General features: G+C 34.7%; 1 protein-coding gene across 1 annotated transcript; it reads right to left on the bottom strand.

The window, feature by feature from the left end:
• Positions 1-21,293: 21,293 nt before the first annotated feature.
• LOC139849889 (ATP-dependent Clp protease adapter protein CLPS2, chloroplastic-like) lies at positions 21,294-23,083 on the bottom strand. Its single transcript, XM_071839502.1, has 4 exons — positions 22,766-23,083; positions 22,194-22,292; positions 21,790-21,899; positions 21,294-21,374 (listed from the first exon to the last, which is right to left on the bottom strand). Exons 1-4 carry the CDS (start codon positions 22,998-23,000, stop codon positions 21,294-21,296), a joined length of 525 nt encoding a protein of 174 aa, XP_071695603.1. The 5' UTR covers positions 23,001-23,083.
• Positions 23,084-24,434: the final 1,351 nt, after the last annotated feature.

The following is a 24,434-nucleotide window of genomic DNA, read 5'->3' as shown; positions in this document are numbered from 1 at the left end:
ATATCTAATCCATACACCAACGACCAAAAACACCTACAAACACTTTCATTCTTCAATTTTCTTCATCTAATTGATCTCTCTCAAGTTCTATCTTCAAGTTCTAAGTGTTCTTCATAAATTCCAAAAGTTCTAGTTTCATAAAATCAAGAATACTTTCAAGTTTGCTAGCTCACTTCCAATCTTGTAAGGTGATCATCCAACCTCAAGAAATCTTTGTTTCTTACAGTAGGTTATCATTCTAATACAAGGTAATAATCATATTCAAACTTTGGTTCAATTTCTATAACTATAACAATCTTATTTCAAGTGATGATCTTACTTGAACTTGTTTTCGTGTCATGATTCTGCTTCAAGAACTTCGAGCCATCCAAGGATCCATTGAAGCTAGATCCATTTTTCTCTTTTCCAGTAGGTTTATCCAAGGAAATTAAGGTAGTAATGATGTTCATAACATCATTCGATTCATACATATAAAGCTATCTTATTCGAAGGTTTAAACTTGTAATCACTAGAACATAGTTTAGTTAATTCTAAACTTGTTCGCAAACAAAAGTTAATCCTTCTAACTTGACTTTTAAAATCAACTAAACACATGTTCTATATCTATATGATATGCTAACTTAATGATTTAAAACCTGGAAACACGAAAAACACCGTAAAACCGGATTTACGCCGTCGTAGTAACACCGCGGGCTGTTTTGGGTTAGTTAATTAAAAACTATGATAAACTTTGATTTAAAAGTTGTTATTCTGAGAAAATGATTTTTATTATGAACATGAAACTATATCCAAAAATTATGGTTAAACTCAAAGTGGAAGTATGTTTTCTAAAATGGTCATCTAGACGTCGTTCTTTCGACTGAAATGACTACCTTTACAAAAACGACTTGTAACTTATTTTTCCGACTATAAACCTATACTTTTCTGTTTAGATTCATAAAATAGAGTTCAATATGAAACCATAGCAATTTGATTCACTCAAAACGGATTTAAAATGAAGAAGTTATGGGTAAAACAAGATTGGATAATTTTTCTCATTTTAGCTACGTGAAAATTGGTAACAAATCTATTCCAACCATAACTTAATCAACTTGTATTGTATATTATGTAATCTTGAGATACCATAGACACGTATACAATGTTTCGACCTATCATGTCGACACATCTATATATATTTCGGAACAACCATAGACACTCTATATGTGAATGTTGGAGTTAGCTATACAGGGTTGAGGTTGATTCCAAAATATATATAGTTTGAGTTGTGATCAATACTGAGATACGTATACACTGGGTCGTGGATTGATTCAAGATAATATTTATCGATTTATTTCTGTACATCTAACTGTGGACAACTAGTTGTAGGTTACTAACGAGGACAGCTGACTTAATAAACTTAAAACATCAAAATATATTAAAAGTGTTGTAAATATATTTTGAACATACTTTGATATATATGTATATATTGTTATAGGTTCGTGAATCAACCAGTGGCCAAGTCTTACTTCCCGACGAAGTAAAAATCTGTGAAAGTGAGTTATAGTCCCACTTTTAAAATCTAATATTTTTGGGATGAGAATACATGCAGGTTTTATAAATGATTTACAAAATAGACACAAGTACGTGAAACTACATTCTATGGTTGAATTATCGAAATCGAATATGCCCCTTTTTATTAAGTCTGGTAATCTAAGAATTAGGGAACAGACATCCTAATTGACGCGAATCCTAAAGATAGATCTATTGGGCCTAACAAACCCCATCCAAAGTACCGGATGCTTTAGTACTTTGAAATTTATATCATATCCGAAGGGTGTCCCGGAATGATGGGGATATTCTTAAATATGCATCTTGTTAATGTCGGTTACCAGGTGTTCACCATATGAATGATTTTTATCTCTATGTATGGGATGTGTATTGAAATATGAAATCTTGTGGTCTATTGTTACGATTTGATATATATAGGTTAAACCTATAACTCACCAACATTTTTGTTGACGTTTTAAGCATGTTTATTCTCAGGTGATTATTAAGAGCTTCCGCTGTCGCATACTTAAATAAGGACGAGATTTGGAGTCCATGCTTGTATGATATTGTGTAAAAACTGCATTCAAGAAACTTATTTTGTTGTAACATATTTGTATTGTAAACCATTATGTAATGGTCGTGTGTAAACAGGATATTTTAGATTATCATTATTTGATAATCTACGTAAAGCTTTTTAAACCTTTATTGATGAAATAAAGGTTATGGTTTGTTTTAAAATGAATGCAGTCTTTGAAAAACGTCTCATATAGAGGTCAAAACCTCGCAACGAAATCAATTAATATGGAACGTTTTTAATCAATAAGAACGGGACATTTCAGTTGGTATCCGAGCGTTGGTCTTAGAGAACCAGAATTTTGCATTAGTGTGTCTTATCGAGTTTGTTAGGATGCATTAGTGAGTCTGGACTTCGACCGTGTTTACTTGAAAAATGATTGCTTAACAAATTTTGTTGGAAACTATATATTTTTAACATGTGAATATTATGTGATATATTAATCTCTTAACGCGTTTGATATTATGTGATAGATGTCTACCTCTAGAACAAGTCCCATTGACTCACCTAATAATAATGAAGAGTCAAATGTAAATTGGAATGATTCGTGGACTGATTCACAAGTTCCCGAAGAGGAACCGGAAGAAGAGTCGGAACCGGAAGAAGAATCGGAACCGGAAGAAGAATCGGAACAGGATGAAGAAATAGAACCGGTGGGGGAAATAATAAAACGGTTAAGTAAAAGAAAATCCTCAACCAACCGACCAAGGTTAATTATGGTCAATGGTGTTTCCGCCAAGGAAGCAAAATATTGGGAGGATTACCAATTCTCCGATGAATCGGATTCCGACGAGAATTCCGATGATGTTATAGAAATTACTCCAACTAAATTTAAAAGGCAAAAGAAAATAATAAGGGAAAGGGCATAAAAATAGAGAAATCTAATTCCAACCCCGATGAACTTTATATGTATCGACAACCCCCGAAGTCCTTAAGTTGTAACAATGACCCGGGAACCTCTAAACCACCAGGTTTTTCTAAACCAATGTGGATAACGACGGCTCGTATTAGGGGAACATCATATATCCCTAGAAACTTGGCAAAACGAACCAAAACCGAAGAAGAAGAAACAAGCGAGTCGGAATAAGATAGTTGTATTCGTGTGGTGTAATATATGTAATATAGTGTGCTTATGCTTTATGATATATGTAAAAATTGCTTGTATTAATAAGTATTTTTTTTTATGAATCTAACTCTTGTCTATTTTACAGTATAAAAACTCAAAATGGATAGACAACCCAATATTTTAAGAGACCTACCCGGAGACATGATTGATGAAATCTTATCTAGAGTCGGCCAGAATTCCTCGGCACAACTATTTAAGGCGAGATCAGTTTGTAAGACATTCGAAGAACGTTCCAAGAATGTCTTGGTTTATAAGAGACTTTCGTTTGAAAGATGGGGGATATCACATTGGGAAACCCATAAGTTACGATGTGTTTACTTTGACGCATATATTGCGGGGAACCCAAATGCTATTTTACGCAACGGGTTAAGAAATTATTTTGACTCAATATATCCGAATATTGGACTTCGTGATTTAGAAAAAGCTGCTAACATGCAACATAAAGAAGCATGTTATGCTTACGGATTAGTAATGTTCGCTTCTCACCAAAGTGAGAACAAGAACATCGGGCTACAACTATTAAACAAAATGTTTCCACAAGTGACGGAGTCGGTAATTGGGGTAAGAAATGAGGTTTTTAGATTATTACGGGACAGTTGGACATTACGTAACCCTCGTCCCTTTGACGACGTTACAACACGCTGTCTTATCAACGGCCATAACGGTTATGTTGCACAAGACCAAGGATGGGAAGTAGTCCTAGTAAAACCAGAATGCATGACTTGTTTCTGGACGTATGAATTACGTGTCTTTATTGCCTTTGCTGAACGACTTGTGTACTAGCTAGAATTATCTTCACAACTATCTTGTATCAAAGTTATTGTGTGCTATATTTCATGCTTTATGTAAAATAAGCGGTATTGTAAGTTTGTAAAATATTGTATAAAAGTTTGAACGCGAAATATTATTATAATCAGTTTTTCATATAGAATTGTAGTAGTTGAATTGTATATTAGCTACTAAGTATGAACTTAACGGGTAGGTACTACCCGAATTTAAACTTATAAAACGCTAATATGAAGAAAAAGCTTTTATAAATGAGTTCGTATTATGCTACGAAATACTATTAACTACTCTTAATATTCTGTATGATTAACTTGTTCCATTTAACTATTTTGAAGGAAATGGCACCGACTACTCGACACACCGTGAATATGAATGAAGAGGAATTCCGTACTTTTCTAGCTTCAAACATAGCCGCAGTACAGGCTGCGCTACATACCAACAATAACCTTGGATCTAGCAGTACAGGAAATCGTGTAGGATGCACCTACAAAGAATTCACTGCCTGCAAACCTTTGGAATTTGATGGAACTGAAGGACCGATCGGATTGAAACGGTGGACCGAGAAGGTCGAATCGGTGTTTGCCATAAGTAAGTGTACTGAAGAGGACAAAGTAAAGTACGCTACGCATACCTTCACAGGTTCTGCGTTAACATGGTGGAATACCTATCTAGAGCAAGTGGGACAAGACGATGCGTACGCACTACCGTGGTCAGCATTCAAGCACTTTATGAATGAGAAGTACCGTCCCAGAACCGAGGTCAATAAGCTCAAGACAGAACTTAGAGGGTTACGAACCCAAGGATTTGATATTACCACGTACGAAAGACGATTCACAGAATTGTGCCTATTGTGTCCGGGAGCATTCGAAGATGAGGAAGAGAAGATCGACGCGTTTGTGAAAGGATTACCGGAAAGAATCCAAGAAGATATAAGTTCACACGAGCCCGCCTCCATACAACAGGCATGTAGAATGGCTCACAAACTAGTGAACCAGATTGAAGAAAGAATTAAAGAACAGACTGCTGAAGAGGCCAATGTGAAGCAAGTCAAAAGAAAGTGGGAGGAAAACGGTGATAAGAATCACCAATACAACAACAACAGCAATTACAACAATAATCGCAACAATTATCCCAACAATCGCAACATCAATCGCAACTACAACAAACGGCCCAACAACAACAACAACAACAACAACAACAACAACAACAACAACAGCAACTACAACAATCATCCCAACAACAATAATAACCGCAACAACAACAACAATCAGAAGCAGCTATGCCAAAGGTGTGAAAAGAATCACTCGGGGTTCTGCACCAAATTTTGCAACAAGTGTAAAAGAAATGGTCATAGCGCGGCAAAGTGTGAGGTCTACGGACCAGGGGTTAATAGAACGAAAGGAACAAATGGTGTCGGAACGAGTAATGGCGGAGCAAGTAGTGTCGGAGCAAGTTATGCCAATGTAGTTTGTTATAAATGTGGAAAACCGGGCCACATTATTAGAAATTGCCCGAACCAGGAGAACACGAATGGACAAGGCCGTGGAAGAGTTTTCAATATTAATGCGGCAGAGGCACAGGAAGACCCGGAGCTTGTTACGGGTACGTTTCTTATTGACAATAAATCTGCTTAAGTTTTATTTGATTCGGGTGCGGATAGAAGCTATATGAGTAGAGATTTTTGTGCTAAATTAAGTTGTCCATTGACGCCTTTGGATAGTAAATTTTTACTCGAATTAGCAAATGGTAAATTAATTTCAGCAGATAATATATGTCGGAATCGAGAAATTAAACTGGTTAGCGAAACATTTAAGATTGATTTGATACCAGTAGAGTTAGGGAGTTTTGATGTGATAATCGGTATGGACTGGTTGAAAGAAGTGAAAGCGGAGATCGTTTGTTACAAAAATGCAATTCGCATTATACGAGAAAAAGGAAAACCCTTAATGGTGTACGGAGAAAAGGGCAACACGAAGCTACATCTTATTAGTAATTTGAAGGCACAAAAACTAATAAGAAAAGGTTGCTATGCTGTTCTAGCACACGTCGAGAAAGTACAAACTGAAGAAAAGAGCATCAATGATGTTCCCGTCGCAAAAGAATTTCCTGATGTATTTCCGAAAGAATTACCGGGATTACCCCCACACCGATCCGTTGAATTTCAAATAGATCTTGTACCAGGAGCTGCACCAATAGCTCGTGCTCCTTACAGACTCGCACCCAGCGAGATGAAAGAACTACAAAGCCAATTACAAGAACTTTTAGAGCGTGGTTTCATTCGACCAAGCACATCACCGTGGGGAGCTCCTGTTTTGTTTGTCAAGAAGAAAGATGGTACATTCAGGTTGTGTATCGACTACCGAGAGTTGAACAAACTTACCATCAAGAACCGCTACCCACTACCGAGAATCGACGACTTATTTGATCAACTACAAGGCTCGTCTGTTTATTCAAAGATTGACTTACGTTCCGGGTATCATCAAATGCGGGTGAAAGAAGATGATATTCCAAAGACTGCTTTCAGAACACGTTACGGTCATTACGAGTTTATGGTCATGCCGTTTGGTTTAACTAATGCACCAGCTGTGTTCATGGACCTTATGAACCGAGTGTGTGGACCATACCTTGACAAGTTTGTCATTGTTTTCATTGATGACATACTTATTTACTCAAAGAATGACCAAGAACACGGTGAACATTTGAGAAAGGTGTTAGAAGTATTGAGGAAGGAAGAATTGTACGCTAAGTTTTCAAAGTATGCATTTTGGTTGGAAGAAGTTCAATTCCTCGGTCACATAGTGAACAAAGAAGGTATTAAGGTGGATCCGGCAAAGATAGAAACTGTTGAAAAGTGGGAAACCCCGAAAACTCCGAAACACATACGCCAGTTTTTAGGACTAGCTGGTTACTACAGAAGGTTCATCCAAGACTTTTCCAGAATAGCAAAACCCTTGACTGCATTAACGCATAAAGGGAAGAAATTTGAATGGAATGATGAACAAGAGAAAGCGTTTCAGTTATTGAAGAAAAAGCTAACTACGGCACCTATATTGTCATTGCCTGAAGGGAATGATGATTTTGTGATTTATTGTGACGCATCAAAGCAAGGTCTCGGTTGTGTATTAATGCAACGAACGAAGGTGATTGCTTATGCGTCTAGACAATTGAAGATTCACGAACAAAATTATACGACGCATGATTTGGAATTAGGCGCGGTTGTTTTTGCATTAAAGACTTGGAGGCACTACTTATATGGGGTCAAAAGTATTATATATACTGACCACAAAAGTCTTCAACACATATTTAATCAGAAACAACTGAATATGAGGCAGCGTAGGTGGATTGAATTATTGAATGATTACGACTTTGAGATTCGTTACCACCCGGGGAAGGCAAATGTGGTAGCCGATGCCTTGAGCAGGAAGGACAGAGAACCCATTCGAGTAAAATCTATGAATATAATGATTCATAATAACATTACTACTCAAATAAAGGAGGCGCAACAAGGAGTTTTAAAAGAGGGAAATTTAAAGGATGAAATACCCAAAGGATCGGAGAAGCATCTTAATATTCGGGAAGACGGAACCCGGTATAGGGCTGAAAGGATTTGGGTACCAAAATTTGGAGATATGAGAGAAATGGTACTTAGAGAAGCTCATAAAACCAGATACTCAATACATCCTGGAACGGGGAAGATGTACAAGGATCTCAAGAAACATTTTTGGTGGCCGGGTATGAAAGCCGATGTTGCTAAATACGTAGGAGAATGTTTGACGTGTTCTAAGGTCAAAGCTGAGCATCAGAAACCATCAGGTCTACTTCAACAACCCGAAATCCCGGAATGGAAATGGGAAAACATTACCATGGATTTCATCACTAAATTGCCAAGGACTGCAAGTGGTTTTGATACTATTTGGATAATAGTTGATCGTCTCACCAAATCAGCACACTTCCTACCAATAAGAGAAGATGACAAGATGCAGAAGTTAGCACGACTGTATTTGAAGGAAGTCGTCTCCAGACATGGAATACCAATCTCTATTATCTCTGATATGGATGGCAGATTTATTTCAAGATTCTGGCAGACATTACAGCAAGCATTAGGAACTCGTCTAGACATGAGTACTGCCTATCATCCACAAACTGATGGGCAGAGCGAAAGGACGATACAAACGCTTGAAGACATGCTACGAGCATGTGTTATTGATTTCGGAAACAGTTGGGATCGACATCTACCATTAGCAGAATTTTCCTACAACAACAGCTACCATTCAAGCATTGAGATGGCGTCGTTTGAAGCACTTTATGGTAGAAAGTGCAGGTCTCCGATTTGTTGGAGTGAAGTGGGGGATAGACAGATTACGGGTCCGGAGATTATACAAGAAACTACCGAGAAGATCATCCAAATTCAACAACGGTTGAAAACCGCCCAAAGTCGACAAAAGAGCTACGCTGACATTAAAAGAAAAGATATAGAATTTGAAATTGGAGAGATGGTCATGCTTAAAGTTGCACCTTGGAAAGGCGTTGTTCGATTTGGTAAACGAGGGAAATTAAATCCAAGGTATATTGGACCATTCAAGATTATTGATCGTATCGGACCAGTAGCTTACCGACTAGAGTTACCTCAACAACTCGCGGCTGTACATAACACTTTCCACGTCTCGAATTTAAAGAAATGTTTTGCTAAAGAAGATCTCACTATTCCGTTAGATGAAATCCAAATCAATGAAAAACTTCAATTCATCGAAGAACCCGTCGAAATAATGGATCGTGAGGTTAAAAGACTTAAGCAAAACAAGATACCAATTGTTAAGGTTCGATGGAATGCTCGTAGAGGACCCGAGTTCACCTGGGAGCGTGAAGATCAGATGAAGAAGAAATACCCGCATCTATTTCCAGAAGATTCGTCAACACCTTCAACAACTTAAAATTTCGGGACGAAATTTATTTAACGGGTAGGTACTGTAGTGACCCGAACTTTTCCATGTTTATATATATTAATTGAGATTGATATTTACATGATTAAATGTTTCCAACATGTTAAGCAATCAAACTTGTTAAGACTTGATTAATTGAAATATGTTTCATATAGACAATTGACCACCCAAGTTGACCGGTGATTCACGAACGTTAAAACTTGTAAAAACTATATGATGACATATATGGATATATATATAGTTAACATGATACTATGATAAGTAAACATATCATTAAGTATATTAACAATGAACTACATATGTAAAAACAAGACTACTAACTTAATGATTTTTAAACGAGACATATATGTAACGATTATCGTTGTAAAGACATTTAATGTATATATATCATATTAAGAGATATTCATACATGATAATATCATGATAATATAATAATTTAAAATCTCATTTGATATTATAAACATTGGGTTAACAACATTTAACAAGATCGTTAACCTAAAGGTTTCAAAACAACACTTACATGTAACGACTAACGATGACTTAACGACTCAGTTAAAATGTATATACATGTAGTGTTTTAATATGTATTTATACACTTTTGAAAGACTTCAATACACTTATCAAAATACTTCTACTTAACAAAAATGCTTACAATTACATCCTCATTCAGTTTCATCAACAATTCTACTCGGATGCACCAGTATTCGTACTCGTACAATACACAGCTTTTAGATGTATGTACTATTGGTATATACACTCCAATGATCAGCTCTTAGCAGCCCATGTGAGTCACCTAACACATGTGGGAACCATCATTTGGCAACTAGCATGAAATATCTCATAAAATTACAAAAATATGAGTAATCATTCATGACTTATTTACATGAAAACAAAATTACATATCCTTTATATCTAATCCATACACCAACGACCAAAAACACCTACAAACACTTTCATTCTTCAATTTTCTTCATCTAATTGATCTCTCTCAAGTTCTATCTTCAAGTTCTAAGTGTTCTTCATAAATTCCAAAAGTTCTAGTTTCATAAAATCAAGAATACTTTCAAGTTTGCTAGCTCACTTCCAATCTTGTAAGGTGATCATCCAACCTCAAGAAATCTTTGTTTCTTACAGTAGGTTATCATTCTAATACAAGGTAATAATCATATTCAAACTTTGGTTCAATTTCTATAACTATAACAATCTTATTTCAAGTGATGATCTTACTTGAACTTGTTTTCGTGTCATGATTCTGCTTCAAGAACTTCGAGCCATCCAAGGATCCATTGAAGCTAGATCCATTTTTCTCTTTTCCAGTAGGTTTATCCAAGGAAATTAAGGTAGTAATGATGTTCATAACATCATTCGATTCATACATATAAAGCTATCTTATTCGAAGGTTTAAACTTGTAATCACTAGAACATAGTTTAGTTAATTCTAAACTTGTTCGCAAACAAAAGTTAATCCTTCTAACTTGACTTTTAAAATCAACTAAACACATGTTCTATATCTATATGATATGCTAACTTAATGATTTAAAACCTGGAAACACGAAAAACACCGTAAAACCGGATTTACGCCGTCGTAGTAACACCGCGGGCTGTTTTGGGTTAGTTAATTAAAAACTATGATAAACTTTGATTTAAAAGTTGTTATTCTGAGAAAATGATTTTTATTATGAACATGAAACTATATCCAAAAATTATGGTTAAACTCAAAGTGGAAGTATGTTTTCTAAAATGGTCATCTAGACGTCGTTCTTTCGACTGAAATGACTACCTTTACAAAAACGACTTGTAACTTATTTTTCCGACTACAAACCTATACTTTTCTGTTTAGATTCATAAAATAGAGTTCAATATGAAACCATAGCAATTTGATTCACTCAAAACGGATTTAAAATGAAGAAGTTATGGGTAAAACAAGATTGGATAATTTTTCTCATTTTAGCTACGTGAAAATTGGTAACAAATCTATTCCAACCATAACTTAATCAACTTGTATTGTATATTATGTAATCTTGAGATACCATAGACACGTATACAATGTTTCGACCTATCATGTCGACACATCTATATATATTTCGGAACAACCATAGACACTCTATATGTGAATGTTGGAGTTAGCTATACAGGGTTGAGGTTGATTCCAAAATATATATAGTTTGAGTTGTGATCAATACTGAGATACGTATACACTGGGTCGTGGATTGATTCAAGATAATATTTATCGATTTATTTCTGTACATCTAACTGTGGACAACTAGTTGTAGGTTACTAACGAGGACAGCTGACTTAATAAACTTAAAACATCAAAATATATTAAAAGTGTTGTAAATATATTTTGAACATACTTTGATATATATGTATATATTGTTATAGGTTCGTGAATCAACCAGTGGCCAAGTCTTACTTCCCGACGAAGTAAAAATCTGTGAAAGTGAGTTATAGTCCCACTTTTAAAATCTAATATTTTTGGGATGAGAAAACATGCAGGTTTTATAAATGATTTACAAAATAGACACAAGTACGTGAAACTACATTCTATGGTTGAATTATCGAAATCGAATATGCCCCTTTTTATTAAGTCTGGTAATCTAAGAATTAGGGAACAGACACCCTAATTGACGCGAATCCTAAAGATAGATCTATTGGGCCTAACAAACCCCATCCAAAGTACCGGATGCTTTAGTACTTCGAAATTTATATCATATCCGAAGGGTGTCCCGGAGTGATGGGGATATTCTTAAATATGCATCTTGTTAATGTCGGTTACCAGGTGTTCACCATATGAATGATTTTTATCTCTATGTATGGGATGTGTATTGAAATATGAAATCTTGTGGTCTATTGTTACGATTTGATATATATAGGTTAAACCTATAACTCACCAACATTTTTGTTGACGTTTTAAGCATGTTTATTCTCAGGTGATTATTAAGAGCTTCCGCTGTCGCATACTTAAATAAGGACGAGATTTGGAGTCCATGCTTGTATGATATTGTGTAAAAACTGCATTCAAGAAACTTATTTTGTTGTAACATATTTGTATTGTAAACCATTATGTAATGGTCGTGTGTAAACAGGATATTTTAGATTATCATTATTTGATAATCTACGTAAAGCTTTTTAAACCTTTATTGATGAAATAAAGGTTATGGTTTGTTTTAAAATGAATGCAGTCTTTGAAAAACGTCTCATATAGAGGTCAAAACCTCGCAACGAAATCAATTAATATGGAACGTTTTTAATCAATAAGAACGGGACATTTCAGTATTATACATGTATTCTAATATATTATATAATCTTGGGATTCCATAGACACGTATGCAAATGTTTTGACATATCATATCGACCCATGTGTATATATTATTTGGAACAACCATAGACACTCTATATGCAATAATGTGGGAGTTAGCTATACAGAGCTGAGGTTGATTCCAAAAATATATATACTTTGAGTTGTGATCTAGCCTGAGACGTGTATACACTGAGTCGTGGATTGATTTAAGATAATATACATCAATTTTTTTCTGTACATCTAATGTTGGACAACTAGTTGTAGGTTACTAACGAGGACAGCTGACTTAATAAACTTAAAACATCAAAATTTATTAAAAGTGTTGTAAATATATTTTGAATATACTTTAATATATATGTACATATTTGTTATAGGTTCGTGAATCGACCAGTGGCCAAGTCTTACTTCCCGAGAAGTAAAAATCTGTGAAAGTGAGTTATAGTCCCACTTTTAAAATCTAATATTTTTGGGATGAGAATACATGCAGGTTTTATAAATGATTTACAAAATAGACACAAGTACATGAAACTACATTCTATGGTTGAATTATCGAAATCGAATATGCCCCTTTTTATTAAGTCTGGTAATCTAAGAATTAGGGAACAGACACCGTAATTGACGCGAATCCTAAAGATAGATCTATTGGGCCTAACAAACCCATCCAAAGTACCGGATGCTTTAGTACTTCGAAATTTATATCATATCCGAAGGGTGTCCCGGAATGATGGGGATATTCTTATATATGCATCTTGTTAATGTCGGTTACCAGGTGTTCACCATATGAATGATTTTTATCTCTATGTATGGGATGTATATTGAAATATGAAATCTTGTGGTCTATTGTTACGATTTGATATATATAGGTTAAACCTATAACTCACCAACATTTTTGTTGACGTTTAAAGCATGTTTATTCTCAGGTGAATATTAAGAGCTTCCGCTGTTGCATACTAAAATAAGGACAAGATTTGGAGTCCATGTTTGTATGATATTATGTAAAAACTGCATTCAAAAAACATATGTCGATGTAATATATTTCTATTGTAAACCATTATGTAATGGTCGTGTGTAAACAGTATATTTTAGATTATCATTATTTGATAATCTACGTAATGCTTTTGAAACCTTTATTGATAAAATAAAGGTTATGGTTGTTTTAAAAATGAATGTAGTCTTTGAAAAACGTCTCATATAGAGGTCAAAACCTCGCAACGAAATCAATTAATATGGAACGTTTATAATCAATATGAACGGGACATTTCAGCAAGTGGCCCTTTCGTAGAAGATGAATTTCGGTTTGAGAAGGTTGTTTCGAATAGCGATAAACCTTCGGTTCATGTTCATTTTGAGGCAGTGGGTGTTGCTTTAAATAGTAATACTATTGTGTTGGACAATCCTCCTAATGATACTTCTGAGTTAGGAACGACATGCTCTAAATACTCAAAGTCAGAAGTGTGTTCTGATACTGATGTTATACCTTCAATTTCATCGAGTGGCCATGTTACAACAATCAATTTTGGGTCATTGAATGAGTCTTATGTTACTAGGCCAACTGTCGATTCTAATGAAACAGTTGGTTGTAGCCATAATATTAATTGTATTGAATTGGACAAAAGAAGCAGTGAGGTTAATGAGCCTTTTTGTAAAAAGATTAATTTTGGTTCTTTTGCAGTTGGCGATGTCGATGTGGCGCAGTTAGATTCGAAAATTGAAAAAGGTGTTAGTTTCGGGCCTGTTATGAAAAATGTGTCCAAAGTATATTCGAAGTCAATTGAACATCATACGGATCTAGTTGAAGGGGCCAATGACGTTTCTCTTAATTTGTTGGAGCCGAATGATGATAACATTACGTTTGCGGTAAGATTGGATCGATTGAAGAAGGAGAAAATGAAAAAGAAGGAAGAATTGTTGGCAAAAACAAAGGTTGATGTTGAAAGGCCTAAACCGATTTTGATTGGTCTTAGTGGTAGACGGTATTGTGATTGCGAGGTTCTCTCGTGTGACGGCTTTTGTAAGGTGTGGTATGTTTTGAATAAAGATATTTCTATATGTGTACTTAGCGGTGTTAACCCGAAGTCCAGAAAGAAAACGAACGAGGCCTCCACTTCGGGTGAGTATAAGCTTAAAGATAACATTGACGACTTAAATTATGGGGACGCAATTCAAAACTTATTTATGGGTCAACGTGATGGAAAAGATGGCGGCTCATCGGCATTTGGGAGAGGTAATATGTCCGTGGAGGCTTTCGCGGCCTTTTGATATGATGACACGGTTGGCCGGGGAGTGCGCACCCAGTGATCGATCCGCTAATGTGTTATCTTACAAGATTGAAAATCGGTCTGGGAAAAATTCTTTGAAAGAGGCGATCAATGGTAAATTGAAAAGGGCGGGTCCTCGAGGTTGATTGTTGTTAGGCCATTTCGTGTTCTTCGGTTGTTTTCGTTCCTTGTATTTTCGTGTATTTTTTGGTTTTTGTTTAGTTTATATGTTTGTAAGGTTTCTTTCGAGATGTTAGGGAAGCTCGTTTGTAGATAATTTTTGTTTAGATTGTTGCTTTCTAGGTTCGAGCTCTCTCGTTCTCCCCTTGTCCTTTTGTTTCATGTTGAGGGCGTTTTCTTTCGGAAAACGGCCTCATTTCAATATGAGTATTCGTTTTTTGCCAAAAAAAAAGGAGTTTGGTCGACTGTTATGAATTATGATGTACTCGATTACTAACGGGCTTATAGCCTAGACGTATTCGAGTAGCCTTTTAACTAAAGAGATAAGGGATTCAATCCTTGTCGTGAGCATACTCGTGAATACATTTGTGTTGAGTGGGTGAGTTGTCGTTCTAATTAAAAATACTTAGATTACTGAATATGTGTTTGGCTTGATTGAGTCAATCAATATCCTATTTGAGGGTCTTGTTCTTGGTGGCTTGTCTACTTTTTTTTTCATCTTTCGGATGGCAAATTTTATTAAGAAGTTCAGTGACGGAATAAGAATTTTTTTTCACCGGGGCCGAAAAATTATTAAAAGCGTTCATATTCATTGTAAATTTTTTTATTTATTTTTATTCTTTCATAAAAATACAACTTTTTAGGTCATTGACTTTTGTCATTGACTTTTGGACTCAGAGCAAAATATAACCTTTTGAGTTGGGGCTAACACTCAAATGAAATTTGTAACATTTGTATTGGATTACTTAGCTTTACAATGAAGCACCTATACATATAAATACATCATGAAATGACTCTCAGACTTTCCTAACAAACTTTGACTTATCTAATAGAATTTAACTGACTAACGAACTTCTAAATTAGCTAACTAAACAATGCCATTTATACAAAGCTTCTCCTAGCTATGTCTATTTGCTTGAGCAAAATGGTGGTGTTCTTTTTGCTGGTTGCTCCATTAGGGGCAAATATGAAGACTTTTAGTCAAAGAACAACTTTTTTTTTTAAGTAAAGAATTCAACAATGAAAAAGAATGAAGCTTTTGGGTCATAGACTTTTGAGTAGGGGGCAAAATAAGAAAGTCTCAAATTCTAACCTTAAAATTTTCAAATCAAAACTAGTGCTCCCTACCTCACTCTATTTTCGCTCCTGAAGAAGCTCAATTATGCGAAAACACAACAGAGCAAATAAAAAGAATCAGTCCTAGAAAAGAGACCAACACCACATAAATTGGGAGTTGATATTGCTCAAATCTCCCATCAAAGTATATACGCAGTATGAATTGCGTAGTCTTTTTAGTGGGATTTGTTTTAAGTAAATTACTTCTATTAATAGAAACGTATTTACTTTCGCGCGTCCTTAGTCGTTACAATTAGCCTACATAATTACGCAGGGGCGGATGTATTGTGTGACCAGGGGTTGAACGAGATACCGCTGAAATATGCGATTTAGTGAAAAAAATTTAGATTTTTAAGTAGTGATATCAATGAATAATGTAAATTTTTTTTTGTGGCATCATTGAAATACACTATCTAGTAGAATTTTTTTGGGGGGTTTAAACCGATGACACCAGTGACCACCAATTATCCTAGATCCGCCATCCTAACTACGCTAATGTATTCATAGATTGATACAAACATGGATACTGTATCGATATCGGATAATCTAGTAGCACTTTTGGAGTCAAATGTTGTGTACGTGTGGTGTGAAGTTGCAAAATTCCTACGTTCCACAAAGTCAACAAGTTCATGCATACACGTCCCATGATCCCCTGTTTCTCTTTGTTGATTGCAAGTGGTCATGGACGTGTCAGTCATGTATCATGTATGAGTTAGTCACATTTTATTAGAAGGTTATTAATATTAATATATAGTTATCATTACTAACAGTTGAGGAGTTACACGTGTGAAAGAGTTAGCCTAGTTGTATGTCCCATGTTCTTACTTATTTGTTGCATGTAGTTGTAGCTTTTCTTTTTTGTTTTTTTTTTTTTTTTAAATCTTTTTTATTTTTTATTCCATTTTCGAGAAAACCTAATAACATTAGAACGGGTTTATCAACAAGTACAACCGTAGTCCGTAACAGAATAAATCAAAACGAACTCTAGTCAAACTAAACAAACATAACCAAATATCTTTCCAACAGGGTGAAAAGCACGTTAAATCAATGAAACAAAACACGATTAAGGCTATAACAAACAGAAATTAAAATAATGGCAGGAAAGTTGGTGGATGCGTGTAAATTCTTACACCTGACATAACAACATAACAAACAAATAAACCACAACCTAACCGTCAGCAGCCCCCGGATGCCTGCCAGAAAAACAGCGAAAATAATTTGTCCACTATAAAGGATCACACCGCAGCCGGAATTAAACGCGAGAGAACTTCACGGGCATATGAAAACATGAGATGCAAACCAGAGAGATTTCAACGGTCATTACCAAAAAAACTTGTTGTAAAAATAAGCCGATGACTACCGAATCCAACGCCTGCAAAATAGGAAACCACATCAACATATCACCATAAAGAACCATAGTTACAAAAGGAACTTGCCCCCTGGTTTTCCGAGTAAAAGGAAGACGGAGAGGGAGATTTCCGGGGCAATGGATCGAATATCGGCCGAAGAATGTCATATCCACATCTATATCCATTTAATTGTTATTCGTCCCTATCCATATCCGTATCTATATTCATATACGTTTAATTTCAATTCATCAGTCCATATCCATATCTGTTGAATTAAGCGAGTTAATAGATATTCGTTGGATATTTAATAAAATGTTAATCTAACGACAAATTTAACTATTAAATATAGATTGTAACAAATGTAAATGTATAATCTTTATATTTTTAGTTTGTTACACATGTTTTGATTGTATTTTGTCATCGATTATGACTTTAACTGAGCAAATATGTTACGATATAAGTAAATATATGTTTAAACTAATCTATATGTGTAACGTTAAATATTATTAGTGTTAATTTAATAACTGTAACTTTTATAACCCTTCTTTTCGTTAATAATTTAGAATTTTGTAGGTTACATCTATATGTAGATCTCTATGTAGGTGCATATGCATGTATTATTTAGTACGTATATACGTATGTATAAATTTATTTTGGTTGGTAACGTACATATCCATGGATGATAATTGTCATTCATATCCGATACACGAAAAATTTATATCATCCACATTCATTACTCGTCCATTTACATCGTCTATATCCATTATAATTACTAAAGAGCCAATGGCTTTGTGGTATCGAGGTCACCCTTACAACCTTGAGGTTGAAGGTACGAGTTCTGCTTAGAACATTTCGCGGGGTATATATTCATGTTAGTATTAGGTGGGTGGGTGAGTTTTCCTTTCAAAAAAAATATATTCATTATAAATGGACCGGATCGGGTAGATATTAACGGATGAAAAATCCATTGCCATCCCTAATCACGAGTGGACAGATGGCCGAGAGAACGTCGACCTAAAATCCGGCAAAATGACGCCATTTCCGGCTAGATCTGGGGAGAATGAACCACCACCATGGAAGAGACAAAAAGATGTGGGCCTTAAACAACCAAAAACCACCAGACAAACAAGGAACCACCCAACTATAGATCGCCGGAATGAGAACAAAAAAGAAAAAATCGAAGGCAGACCGAAGAACTAGGTATGCTGGAGGAAAAAGAATATGGAGGAGGTCAAACCACCTAGGGATGTCGTTATTTGAAAAAGGCAGAATACCGATGCTACAAGAAGGTGTGAGGTGGGGTGGAGGTAGCGAAAAGAGGGGTTAAAAAGGATGAAGATGATATGAAATAAGTAGAATGTATTTGTCAGATGGAACTCTACGAAGACAATAGAGGGATGTAGCCTTCCTGGGGTCTACTATCAATTGTTTATATGTTCTTAGTGTATAATAGGTAAAAAAAATTTATATAATTTCTTCAACTCCAAAAAATAAAAATGTTTTGGAAAATCCAACCTTTTTTAGGCTTCTTACAACATGTTATGTTTTGTTTTCTTTATATATATTCAGTGGCGGAAAAGGTGGGGGCAGGGGGCACTTGCTCCCAGTGTATTTTCATTTTTTAGTGCAAAAAATTTGGGTTTTTTCATTTTGTCCCCGGTGAATTTTTTTTGCCCAAAAATCTTCATATTTTGCCCCCAAAGCTTCTAGATTTTGCCCGAAAACCTTCGTATTTTGTCCAAAACATTCGTATTTTGTGCAAACTCCTCCATATTTTACCCCAAAAAAATTGACACTGTAAAAAAAATTGAAAAGAGGGGTTTAATTTTTTTTCGCCCCCGGTAAAAAAAATTATTTTTTCGCCACTGTAGTATATTCATTTTGACAAAACCAACTGTTTGTTTAGCAAATGACCTGCATGCCCGGTTGGTTTGCCACCCCACATACTCACCTGATGTTTGCGAGTTCGAGCCTGGACGACATTTTTTATTTTCCTTTATAAAAAGTCTTGGACTAGCTACATAATAATTGGGCCCAGTGTAACGGGCTGGTCCAAATACTTGTTGACTATAAAATAATGATTGGTTATGACATTTCAGATGAATTTTCCAAGCTAAAACATGATTCACCCGGCCTTCTTACGATGGCAATTGCAAATAGTGATTTACGTGGGCCCAACGGTGTTTTTTGCCCTTTAAAAAAAGTCTTGGACTAGCTAGATAATAATTGAGCTCAGCGTAGCAGGCTGGCCCAAATACTTGTTATATATTATCGAATTATATATTGATACTCCTATCTTTTATGAGGGGTGATCCTCACACATCACTTTTTGATTAATGTACACTCAATTACCTATTTTACACTTAATAATAATAATAATAATAATAATAATAATAATAATAATAATAATATAAGTTTAACTTTTTAGGAGCATAAATGTAAGTTTATTAAACATACATGGATTAAAAAGTGATATATGAGAATCACCTTCTATCTTTTATATGTTCATTATCTTTCTTTTTACTTTTTATGTGGTGCTTGTATCATAGGAAGAATTAAAATGTAAAAAATACTTGAAAGCCTTAAACATACACTTTACATCACTTGTAATCATGACCGCTTATATGTATAGTAACACATGTTATATATATATATATATATATATATATATATATATATATATATATATATATATATATATATATATATATATATATATATATATATTACTATACGTGAAATATTTTAATGTTCAATAGTGTTTTTGCCCCCTTAATCTTAAACTTCAAGTTGCGCCACTAGTAGTTGTAGTTAGTAACCGCTTGTTTTACGAGTATAAATATGATTGAAGTAGTTGTAGTTACAAAACGGGGAGATGCTGAAGTTTCTAAATGATTGAAGCAATAAGGGAAATTGAAGGGTGACTGCTGGAAGATAGTTTTAATGTTTTTTCTTAAGTTTGGGTAGGTGCAACTGAGAGTTCATTCACATGTAATGATGTAGTTGTAGTTATTGAACGTTTCTTTTACGAGTATAAATATGTAGGTTGAATAATAATAAGAAAATTGACTTAAAGCTATAGACTAGTTATCTTGAATCGGCTTCTATCATACATCAACATTAATAATAATCGATGCATGAAAACGCCAAATACCTTACTAGTTGTTGCAGCAAATTCTATAGATTTCATATGCTGCCTTTCCTTGTATATAGTACCCGCCACAATGGTCGCCTAGGGATTAAGGGATATACGGTTATGGGTTCAATCCTTTCCTCTCCCATATTTGCCTTGAGACACGGTCTCAGACAGTCAATAGGTGGCCGCTAACTTGTTTTTTCTGTTGTAACAACCACCTTCATTTTCACTCCAAAGAAGTCTTCCTTCATACCCATTTGGCAAGTTGCAATCACAACCTTCAGATTCTTATCGATTTACATATAAAATCTTTATAAGTTCTTTCCCAACCCTAACTTCATATAAACAAACTCGAGTATTTTTAATAGAAATTAGTTGCACATCTATCATTGTTTAATTATAAAGTTGTTCTTGAAGATTCGAGAAATTTTGTTATGGGTGCTCTCACGGTAGCCACGGAAAAGAAAATCCAGATAAATGTATCCGATTACGCGTACATCAGAATTAAAAATAATGTCCCTCTCAAGTAACCAGAATAGTAAAAACCTTTCAAGTTTGATAAACTAGAAAACCGTAGTTTTATGGAGTAATATTGGTTTCTTATCATGAGTCTTGATTTTATATGCCATTAACAAAACCAGCTTCCCAATAGAATCAATGGATTTCAAAAGATACATCTTTGACAAACCACATTTGAACATCGAGACGTAAGACATAACAAGAATAGTCAATAAGATCACAACATGATATATAAGACGAATGTATTGTTCAATGTAATCTACTTTACAATCACTACTCATGTTTCATCACAAGGCTCAGCTACTATGGAGACCAAGCAAGTAACACAAGTTTACACATCAACTATAATGTTTTTCGATGTCAGTATAATTCTATTAATTAATACTTCTACTTGCTCCATCAAAATTGGATTTTGAGATTATCACATCAATGCTCCCTCCAACGAGCATAAACCTCAAAAATATTTAGTTGTATATGAAAATCATACAGTAGTAGAATCTGGCTCTATCGTTGATCGTAGTCCTTTGCGTGTCATCATCTGAGCATAGAATTCTGCATGTTCCTGTTCACATTACAAAACATGAATTATATTCGTTGTTTTGAGTCTATTTTGAAGCATGGTGACAAAGGATAACGGTGTGACATCAATGCAGTTATGTCTCTTGAACCCATGAGAGGTGTCAAAACGGGTGGGTCGGTCAAGTTGGATAAAGGGCCCAAAAACACTGTATTGATCTTTTTTTCTTTGGCTAATAAGTATATAACTAATGTTTTTAATTGGATTAAAGAACTCTACATCACAATGATAACAATTGAATTCTTAAGAAGGTTTAGGAGGTTTTTAAGCATTTTGAATAAACCTCGGATGATTTTCAACTCATTTGACCGACTCAACCACATGAAACTGTATTCAGTTTAGCCTATATTATAGCATACCCATTAGACGCAAAATATGATTCTACTAATAGTAAACATACCTTGACTGTAACAAGAACAACTGCTAGACCGTTTTCTCGTGACACATGGAAGTGTTTTCTTGCATCATCAGGTGTAACAGCTGGAATAGCTAGAGGCAATGCTTTTACCACTACATACAACAACAGTATAAAGTTAGTTGCCCCGAAATTTAATTGGAATCTAAACATCGTGTATATTATGCCACTAATCCGACATTATTAAGTAACAAAGACATCAAAACTCAGCATGATGTTTCTTAAATACATTATTCAAAATCTTATTTATATTGAACCTCAACGGTGGACTACATATGGATATAAAATTCATCCTTTTTGGCATCATTTTTTGCCATTATATCCGTCACATTAATCAGTAAACTTAAAAACTTAGATGTTTGCAAAGTAAAATAGAAATTCATTATTACCTAGCTGCTCGGTATGACGTGCATCATCAATCAAAAGCACTCGGTAACTATCACCACTACCCGTGTTTTTCTTGTCTTTCACCCTTCCAATATCTCCACCTACAACATGATAACAATAAAAATAAATAAAAAACCATAATCAAAGACCAAACAATTCCAAAGTGTATACACAATAACAAATTCAAATTCCTCATAAGGATAAATTTCATCATAGCCTTTCTTTCCTATTGGTTTTAATTCAAAAGCAGCCTTTCAAAAAAAATTATATCTAAAATTACTTAATTCACCAGTCTTAATTAGACTGTCGTATCATTCAAATTTTGTTATTCTAGTGGTGATAATCTATATTATACAACATAAAACCCAAGTTTTCCTATATCCAAAAATTATCTACAATTACTGACAGGACAGTCAAAATTAATTTACAACAATTTGGGAAAGAGCTAAAAAAACAAGATATAAATTATAAAACCTTCACATAACCTTAAAATTCAGTATCAAATGTGCAGTTAATAAAGACTAACCATATCATATTCACAATCAAAATTAACTAAAACTGAAAAAGATGAAACCTTCAAGAACTTGGGTAGCTGGGTCAAACTGGGATTGATCAAAAGAAGGTCTTTCTAGCACATTAGCTCCACCCCTAGAAAAGGATGACCCGAATCTAGCTTTGGATGACCCATTTGAATTAGATATAGAAACTGAAGATGAAGCCCTAATTGTAGAGGGTGCAGTTATAACATATTTTGGGGGTTGAAATTGAGTTGTTAGAGCTATAGCTGAAGTAGTATTCAGTAGTGCCATTAGATTTAATCTAATGAAGATAACAGCAAGCAAATAACCAAATTGTTAAGGAAATTTAAGAGCTACTGTGGGTATTAACTTGGTGGTTGCCAATTAGTAATGAAATACAGTATCTAGTGTGGCCGCATATAAAGCCCTTTCACAACACATATTTTTAGGTCACTTTTTTTTGTTTTTATTTCATCCACATTCTTGAAAAAAAAAATTATTCACATTTGTTGACGCAGAAATATATTTGAGAGACTGGACTGAATTGAATTATAAAGTAAATAAATATGAGAGGTGATTATATCACACTATTTTTTTATTTTTTAATCTATGTAATTTTTATCTTATAAACTCACAATTATATTTCTATATTAATCTAAAGAATTGACTTATATTATTATTTTTAGTATAACAAGTATTCGGGTTGGCTCGCTTCGCTGGGCCCAAAATCGCTAGCCTGGAAGGAAGGAAAAAAAAAAAAAACGCCCCCTACAAGAATCGAACATGCACCCATCTGAAAACAATAAAGGCCACCCAGCCACTTATGTCTTTGTGTTATTATTTTACAGTGTTTAATATATATCCCTTAAAATTAGAGGTTGGGCAAAATTAAAAAGGTAATCAAAAGAGGGTGAAATTTAACATAATGTAAAGACCGGGAGGGTAAGGTGACAAAATTGGAAAAAAGTTTCAAATGAATAATTCTTTTTTTTTGTCTTTTTGTGATTTCCAATTGAATATATGTATAATTAAGGTTATAATAGGTACTTAGGTAATAATCAACCTTAAGTTTGAACCACGTATTTGAGAGACTGGACTGAATTGAATTTGGAACAAGTATTCGGGCCGGCCCGTTTCGCTGGGTCCAAGATCGCTAGTCTGAAAAAAAAAAAAAAAAAAGGGCCAACTTCAATGTTCGAACTTGCGTCCCTTCAAATTTCAACAAACATCCTTACCAACTGATCTACATTTTCACTTTGATAAATTTATAGTTTGTTTAACATATATCCCTTAGAGCACTAGGTATCGTTCAACCAATTTTGCCGTCCCCCCAAAATCGACGCCGGGATCGACGGTCGGTTGACACCGGCTCGCCGTCGCCGCCACCGTCGATCTTCAATGTCGGCACAAGGACGGTGAAAAAATACGACCGTTGCCCACTTTTAGTTCAAAAATTCGACCGTTGCCCACTTTTCTTTTTTACTTTCATTTTTTTTTTTTTTTCATTTTTGCTGTTTTAATTATTGAAATTTTAAGAATTTGTTTGCAGGTTTTTTTTTAGTTTCTTTTTGCAGTGGGGGAAAAAGAAATGTGAAGAAGAAGAAGAGTCAATGTGAGGTGGAGGGTACGGAGTATTTTTTTATTATGGTTTTTATTAGGGTTTGTTTGGCTTAATAATAGATATGGGTTTCAAATGAGCTCAAAAAATAAAGTGGACCAAATTTA

Source organism: Rutidosis leptorrhynchoides, chromosome 5, assembly GCF_046630445.1.
Source record: "Rutidosis leptorrhynchoides isolate AG116_Rl617_1_P2 chromosome 5, CSIRO_AGI_Rlap_v1, whole genome shotgun sequence".
Taxonomy (NCBI): Eukaryota; Viridiplantae; Streptophyta; class Magnoliopsida; order Asterales; family Asteraceae; genus Rutidosis; species Rutidosis leptorrhynchoides.
Note: the sequence above shows the minus strand (reverse complement) of the source record. Positions and strands in the feature narration are given on the sequence as shown.

Excerpts from the sequence above, each read along its gene's own strand:
- LOC139849889 (XM_071839502.1), bottom strand. The coding sequence starts at position 23,000 with ATGGCACTACTGAATACTACTTCAGCTATAGCTCTAACAACTCAATTT. Across the intron at positions 21,900-22,193 it reads ACGTCATACCGAGCAGCTAG|TGGTAAAAGCATTGCCTCTA; the intron begins GTAATAATGAAT and ends TGTTGTATGTAG. Across the intron at positions 21,375-21,789 it reads TTGTTCTTGTTACAGTCAAG|GAACATGCAGAATTCTATGC; the intron begins GTATGTTTACTA and ends TAATGTGAACAG.